The sequence below is a fragment of the Rhagoletis zephyria genome, unplaced genomic scaffold (assembly GCF_001687245.7).
Source record: "Rhagoletis zephyria isolate East Lansing unplaced genomic scaffold, Rhagoletis_zephyria_1.1 Rzeph_scaffold_00346, whole genome shotgun sequence".
Taxonomy (NCBI): Eukaryota; Metazoa; Arthropoda; class Insecta; order Diptera; family Tephritidae; genus Rhagoletis; species Rhagoletis zephyria.
Genome location: NW_016157430.1, coordinates 43,071 through 51,180, shown reverse-complemented (window position 1 = coordinate 51,180; position 8,110 = coordinate 43,071). Strand labels below are relative to the sequence as shown.

General features: G+C 33.0%; 1 protein-coding gene across 1 annotated transcript; it reads right to left on the bottom strand.

The window, feature by feature from the left end:
- Positions 1–5,857: 5,857 nt before the first annotated feature.
- On the bottom strand, positions 5,858–7,618 carry LOC108359137 (putative nuclease HARBI1). The gene is made up of 3 exons (XM_017610834.1): positions 7,355–7,618; positions 6,905–7,278; positions 5,858–6,848 (listed from the first exon to the last, which is right to left on the bottom strand). The coding sequence occupies exons 1-3, from the start codon at positions 7,449–7,451 to the stop codon at positions 6,066–6,068; spliced, it is 1,254 nt and encodes a 417-aa protein (XP_017466323.1). The 5' UTR covers positions 7,452–7,618; the 3' UTR covers positions 5,858–6,065.
- Positions 7,619–8,110: the final 492 nt, after the last annotated feature.

Genomic DNA, 8,110 nt, shown 5'->3' with positions numbered 1-8,110 from the left:
ACCCTGCAAAAATCGCGACTACTCCATGCATGCGTGTAAAGAGTACTCCCTAAAGATCAAGGAGTACTCCATAATTAAANTGACAAATATTTTTAGTGGGCACTTGTACAAGTAATTTTGGAAGTAATATGAAGTGAAATGTTGAAATTCATAAATCTATCAGTGTAATATAACTTATTAAAGCTCTACAGACCTACATACTATGTATGCATATATGTAATTACACACATAGTCAAAATAGTTATTCGTACAGTGATTTTTTTACAATATTCGCAATGTTTTTAATTTTTCGTTAATTTTTCACGAAAATTCTGTTTATATTTTAACAAAAACCATATAAATGAAATTTTCAAACTTTTTGCAAAACTTAAAAAAATTATACAAATTTTCATCAAAATTTTGAATGACAGTTTTTAGAACAAATTTTGTATGCAGAGTTGTAGCTCATTCAGTTAATAAATCGCAAGCCTTACCTTTGATTTTTTAGAATTTGTTTCTCAAGGGTGTTACATATCTGCTTCCATGAGCAAAATGTAGTTTTGCATGGAAGAAAGCGTTCAACACCATGAGAAAATAAAAATTCAAAAATCGACGCAATTTTTCTCTAAAATATGTGAGTCAAAATTTTGGAATATAGATGAAAATTTGTAGAATTTTCTCAGTTTTGCAAAAGNTATGGTCCTATTAACATTGCGATGTCCTAGGGCAGGACCATATACTCCATCCATANTATGGTTTTTGTTAAAACATCAACTATATTTTCGTGAAAAACTACCGAATAATCATTAAAAACATTGCGAATATTGTGAAACAATCACTGTACGAATAACTATTTTGACTATGTATGGAGTTACGTGCATATTTACTATGTATGTATGTATGTATGTAAGTATGTCTGTTAAGTTTAGTAATAGTTATATAACACTGACAAATTCATGCATTTAAAATGCATGNTATTTTTTCGTTTGTACACGCTTTTGTTCTTCACTTCTCAAATGCTTTTTCGAAAGTAATAAAAACCAAGACAAAAATTGAAAATTACATGTTGTNTGTAAGTATGTCTGTTAAGTTTAGTAATAGTTATATAACACTGACAAATTCATGCATTTAAAATGCATGCAGTAAAAATATTTGTCATCTAGAGGCGAGCGACCGCTCGTGGGTGTCATCATAATATTGTATTAACTTTAGAACTACTTGTTGTCTAAACCTGAAACTTTCCCAAAAATATCCGTATATACTTTTCTTTAATGCTGCATTAAACNGGTCCGATACAGCATGACAGAGGAACACTTTTGTAAGTACTCCAATTTACCACAAATAGACTACATGGTCCAACGATTTTTGCAGGGAACAGTGAGCTGAGCACATCAATGCTCAAATAGTGATGCCAGACTAAGTGTTGAGTAAATGCGCTATGTATATTTNGCAGTTAGACTCATCTTCTTTAGAATAGTATCTAGTTTATTGTGTACAAATTGCAAATCAATCGATACACAAACGTCTGAGATATAGCGAGTTGAAATTAAAATTTGGCAAAAATTTACCGCAGTGAAAAATTCGATTTTGTGGCTTTTTCGACAGGTATGAGTGAAAATTTGGTTAAAATTAACTGTAAATGTATTTTCGANATGTACCATTTCCTATATTCTTTAAACCACAAGGAATTTTTTTATGAAACTTTATACGAATATTGGCTTGCTAGCATCGCCATTAACATTATGCTGCGAATGGTTCATTATACTAAAGCCAGTANACGCTGCTTGTTGTTTCCGCTGCTTGTTGTTTTCGCTGTTGTTGTCGCCCGTTTTTGCGAGAAAAGAATAACGGGCCTGCGCTTTGCGCAACCTCGTATATATAAACCTTGGCGTGTATGTATGTGTACTTTTGCGACAGCTTTGCCAGTGTGGCATCAGGCCACCAGAAAAAGCCAATNTCTTTTACGTTTATTTTCCAAGAGTTCTTCAACGACTCGGCGCCAGTGAGTCTTTCGCAATCGTATGCTGCGAATGGTTCATTATACTAAAGCCAGTCTTCCGACATAAGCTACTATTCTATACGAACACAGATATGTATACTTCCTAATAGGCTTGTAAAATGCCCAATACCCAAATCCCTCGCATGAGTTATTATCGGTAAAAAAATTGGGTACGCTCAAATCTGGCATGGCTTNATTATCATGTTTAATAATTTTTTTGATTCAGTAAAAAGTGTATATACATTAGAGCTCTAGTTACCCGGGTATCCAGCAATGCGAGTAGCTCGATACTCGCTCGAAACTCGTTCATTGCTCAACTGCTCAAATGTTTGTTCAAAAACTCGAAAATTNCAGCAAGTACAGCGCCAGTGAAACAGTGTTGATATTTTAAGTACAATTGTACTTTTTTCAGTACAGTTAATTTTAAAATGTACAAAAGTACAATTTGCCGATTTTAAGTACAATTTCAACATCAAAAATACTCGTTGTACCAAACGCTCAAATCCTTCTAGCACATTGATTCTTAATCCGTTTACATTTAAGTAAATGGATATACCTATATTTCATATTTGCTACAAAACGAAANGGCCACCAGAAAAAGCCAATTTTTCCAAAACAAAAGCGCCAAGTTTTTATTATCATGTTTAATAATTTTTTTGATTCAGTAAAAAGTGTATATACATTAGAGCTCTAGTTACCCGGGTATCCAGCAATGCGAGTAGCTCGATACTCGCTCGAAACTCGTTCATTGCTCAACTGCTCAAATGTTTGTTCAAAAACTCGAAANAAAAAATCTTTGGAAATGCAATGTACCTAATGGCGATCCTGCAGAAATAGGAGTAATTGAGCAGATCGGGGGTTGAAAGTAAAAAAATTTATGTAAATTCCATGCGTTGAAATTATAAATTTCCCTTGAGGATTTCCATTTTATCGATAGTGATCTCATTTTATGTTCATTAATATGAACCGACCTATATAGTGTATTAATGTTTTATCATCATTGTCTTCATCTTTGACAAAATTACACGGTCAACCGGTATTTATTTTATTTTTTTTAAATAATTTCNATAAAATTGTAGCTCATTATCAAACAAAAACCTTGCAAATAAATCGAAACATGAAAGAATGAAAATTTCAAAGTTTCATCAAATTTTCACAGTTTTTGTTCAGAATTTGTAGACATGTTTTGGGTTAACAATTTTGTAGCCCATTCATTCTAGTATAATAAGGTGCAAGTTTGAAGTGTCTAGAAAATACCATTGATTTTTTTAATTTTTCTGTTTGCGGTGTTGCGCACTTTCTTCCATATAACGAACGTTCGCATTTTATATTAAATGGATGAATGTGCGTGTAGCGTTGTTGCTTTTTATCCCAATATTTTAAATTAAGCTTTATTTTATAGTTTTTCTTAGACAATGATAAATGATGTACACAAATTTCAGTATGGAAAAAAGTGCAACACCTTCAACGAAAAAAGTTCTCAAAAATCTACGCTATTGAATATTAAATCTAAAGTATATATTAAATAATATTTAATATTTGCTTTAGAGATGAAATTTCGACAAATTTGTTTAAACAAAAATGTTAAGCGCATCTGTAGAATGTGGAAGCGAGATTCTTCTGCTTGCGTTTCTATGTTTATATCATTTATCAGTTAAAGCACATACGATTAAATGTAAACAAAAATATTTTTAATTGCGGATCCGAAATAAATATTTATTAGTTGCATTTAGTTACGCAAAAATAGTGCTGAAAATCAATCAATTGTGCTGAAGGTGCCGGCTGCTTCCGAAAGGGCCGAAAATGTCACAATGCACACTCATTTTCCATCACTGTCACACATACAATCTCACTATGGGTATTCATCAAACCGTATAAATGCCTTATAAACCGTATAAACTTATAATTGTGTAAACCTTATAAAATAACTGTCAAAATTTGTATGGAAACTCGTTTACACATTTCTGATAAATTTATCCAGCGATTTCACCGAATAAACTTAATAAACTGGAGCCAATGCAACTCTGTCGCATTGACAGCTGATTTCTAAAGAAGAAGGTGAACAAAAAGCAAAAACGCGCCAGCAAGCGATATTTTTACTAGTTTTTTAACAAAATAAACTCAAAGTCCTTCGATTTATTAAATTTGTGTATGTATGATCATTTGGAGCTATGCGATAGGTAATCTGGCATTATAAAGAATCCTTGAAAGTTTGTTTTATCGTACCAATAGCCCAGTATTGGTGTGGTCCACTTGACAGCAAAAAATGGATGAGGTAGGTGATTTAGTTTAAATACAGATTTGTTCCAGCTTTATTTTAAATAAAAATGTTTTAGAATAATAAGCCTAAATGCAAGAGGAAGAGGACAAACCCATCTCATCGTTGGACAGAGGGAGAAACAATCGATTTGATACAAACTATTGCCGACGCCGTAAAGGAACGGCCGGAGTCGTTTGAAGTCTGTGATAGAATAGTAAAATATACAAAATATTCTATATTTTTGTTTTGTAGAAACCGACCGCTGAACGTTTTTATAACAAAATTAAGTTATCTGTACCCAGCCTCGAAAAAGTAGAATGGATGTCCTTAAAATGTAAGATGAGATACCTGAAATCATCATACGTATCTGCTGTAAGCTGGCGGAATAGGACGGGATCTGGTATTTTGGCTACTAGCGACGAAAGAAGTGTTAAGGAGTATATTAATACCTTATGTCCACACTTTGATTTACTAACTGATATCTTTGGGCAACGAAAAAATGTTACCACACCATTCATTTACGAAAGTGAGGATGATGTTGAATATTTAGTTGAACATCTCGATCCAAATTTAGATGAGCAATTTGTGGAAGTGGAGCCGGACTACGTCCTTGTGACTCCAAACACAACTCCAACCTATACTCCAGAAATTTCGACGCCACTAAGTAGCTTAAATTCCACGCAACCGAAAAGTAAGAGAAGGAAACGCAATTCAAATCCAATGGAAAACTTAATAGTTATTCAAGAAAAGAAATTAGAAGTGGAACTTCAAAAGCTTGAACTTGAAAAAGAAAAAGAAAAAAATCAAGTCGAACCAAAAAAACTTGAAATTGAAAACCAATTTGAGCTAAGAAAGCTAGAGCTCGAAATGCAAAGAGAAGAAAGATTGCAAATTGAAAGGCTAAGGTTAGAAAGTGAAGAAAAAATAAAAAAATACGAACTAGAATGCGCAAAAAATTTACGCTAAGGTGCTTTTTCACATATTTTTTTTAGTTCTGAAGTGTTTTTAAACTAAAATCAGTTTTTGAAGTATAGTTCACTTATATGCAAACATTTTTATTTTCAGTTCTTTAAACAATTTTGAATGTTATCTACTAAATAATTTTATTGGCTATGGAATGAATCTATTTCCCTACGCGTAGGGCTTGTACATACAGTGGTGGAAAAAAATAGGGACACGACATTTAAACAAATTTTTCAAAATAATTCTAAAAAATCTGTTAAAAAGTTGAAAATTTGGATGCAATTTTGCACAATTTTTATAATTTTTTCACAAAGTTTAAAATATGAGTTTACATGGTTTTTGTTAGATAATGAGCTATACTTTTTTAAAAAAATAATAAATATTAAATAAACATAAAAAATAGGAAAATTTTTTTAAATATCGTGTCCCTACTTATTTTTCCACCACTGTATGTATATATACACGTACAGTGACTGAAACAAACGGTGATTTAATTTTTTTATAGAATTTTAAATTCTGATTTGCATGGTTTTCGTTTTTATAAAAAACTAACAAAATATTTTATCTTGAAAAACGTTGTAAATATTAAAAACTCACTGGCCTGAATTTATATACAGACTTTAAAATATTTACATGGCAAAATGAATTTTAATGCAATGAGTTTTTAAACACTTCCTTTGTTGTTTAAACGTTTATTACATAAGTATATATGTATGCATATTTCAATAAAAATTGCTTAGTTTTATTGTAATAAATTTGATAGCAGCCTTCAGTACCAATGTTTAACTTCTTTATACAAGTGCTATTGAATCTCAGAAAGCGAAGAAAAGAAGACGCGAAGCAAAATTTGTTCGAAATATTGTCTTAAGAATGAGCTTGTAATATTATTGACAGCAGCGCACGTCGTTTGGCTTCACCGTCATGAGAACTGACATGATTTTCCGGTTCGTCTTCATTGTTGACATATCCGTCTTCACTGTCGACATATTCATTTTCTTCTGCTACTTCAAAACTCTCGTCTCTTTGAACTATTAAAATATTGTGTAGAACTGCGCAAACCAGTATCCATCGACAAGCCATTTTAACTGAAGAATCATTTTTAATATGCAACTTTAACTCTTTCAAACTATTAAAGCGTTCTTTTAATAAACCGAAGCAATGCTCAATTCTTATACGATACTTGCTAAACGTTTTGTTGAACGAATTTCGCTGCTGTACATTGCCGTCCGTTGAATTACTTCGGAAGGGAGTTATAAGAGTGCTGCTTAATTTATAAGCACTATCACCCGCTAACCATTCTGCCCCTGTGAGCATTTGTGTTGTTCTGGTAGTCAAGCTACAATTGTTGTAAGTTCTGGCGTCGTGTACACTGCCTGGATATCCCAGAACCAAATGTCGTATACGTAGCCTATAGTCGCAGATTGCTTGAGCTTTTAACGAGTACATATGTTTTCGCGAGAAATAAGATTCTGGATCTTCAGACGGTTTTTCGGCTAATTTAACTTCAGTGCCATCAACATAACCAACACAATGTGGTAGCTCTTCAAAGGTTTCTGCGGCTAAGATCTTACGTTCGGCAGCGTCCGGCCAGTACAAAAATTTGGTTTTTAATTTCAGAATCGCGTGGAATACTCTATTAGTCATATTCTACATAATGGAAATATGAATTTAGAACAAGAAATTCTAAATTGTGTTTTACTCGCCTGTATTACTCCGCCGTCACTTACACCAAACAGCCTTGCAATTTTGCTTATTGATGCTCCTTCTCCACTTGAACCCAATCGATACAAAACAATTATGAGTTGTGCTTCTACAGAAAATTGCTTGCAAGAACGTGGACCATTGAAAATTTCATCGTTTTTTATTAATTCTAATATCGCGTCAAATGAGGGCTTGCTCACTCGAGCAATTTGTCGAAATCTATCATCGTCGAGGTTTGACAAAATATTTTGGGTGAAGTGCACGGACTTGGGAACCGAATGGTGAATAAATGGACACCCATACCGAACTTGTCCCAAAACGCACATTGATAACGTGAAGTCTTCCCAAATTTCGTCTTCCCTTTTTAGTTTATTTTCTGCAAATGATTAATCTGAGAACAAAGGGATTTTTTATTTTTTAAATATCAAAGCAAAAAATCAAACATTACTTACCATCAATTTCATCGCAAATTTCCAACGTTAACAAATCATACACGAAGATCTCCTGGTAAAGTTTTTTAAGCTTACGTTTTACGCTTATTTTCGGCATATCTTTTTCTTTATATGAATCAAAATAGCAAACTATATAGATAGCAAAATATATGAATCAAAATAGCGGTGGACGATATACATACATCGATGTTTTATAAATACTCGATGTATTGTGTCTGTGCATTGATGTATTTTGAAGGCTTCGAAATTTTCGAAGCATCGATGTTTTTAAGCTACCCTGACGTTAGTTGCAGCTTTTTCACAGATATCCCATTGAAAATTATGCCAAAAAGCTACCATTGTATTAAAAAAAACATTACATGCCTTAAAAAACATGGATTTATATACTAAAATATCGATTGAACATCGATGTCACCATATGATGCATTTTATCGAAACAACATCGATGTCTTGATGCCCATCCCAAAACAGCTGACTTATAAAGTGTAAACGTAAAGAGAGTATGGGGCGTTCATGTAACGCAGTGCTTAAACTTATAAGATTATCTGATTGATAAACTTATCGGTTTAGATGAATACCACTACTATTTTGTTGACTTCGTTTTCCCCTTCCGATAACTTTTTGCTTCCGCGCTTGCCCAGCACCGCTGTGCAAAGCTTTGCACGCCCAGTCGCCCGCGACAAATATGTGCTCATTTGGGCATCCCTAAAACAGGAGATAATTTTAAGAATAATTTTTTATGTACTGGGCGATTCC

Bases quoted from the DNA above. Each gene is read 5' to 3' on its own strand.
- LOC108359137 (XM_017610834.1), bottom strand. From the start codon at position 7,451: ATGCCGAAAATAAGCGTAAAACGTAAGCTTAAAAAACTTTACCAGGAG. The intron at 7,279-7,354 runs GTAAGTAATGTT...AATCATTTGCAG, and splicing joins AATTTGCGATGAAATTGATG to AAAATAAACTAAAAAGGGAA. The intron at 6,849-6,904 runs GCGAGTAAAACA...TCCATTATGTAG, and splicing joins GTGACGGCGGAGTAATACAG to AATATGACTAATAGAGTATT.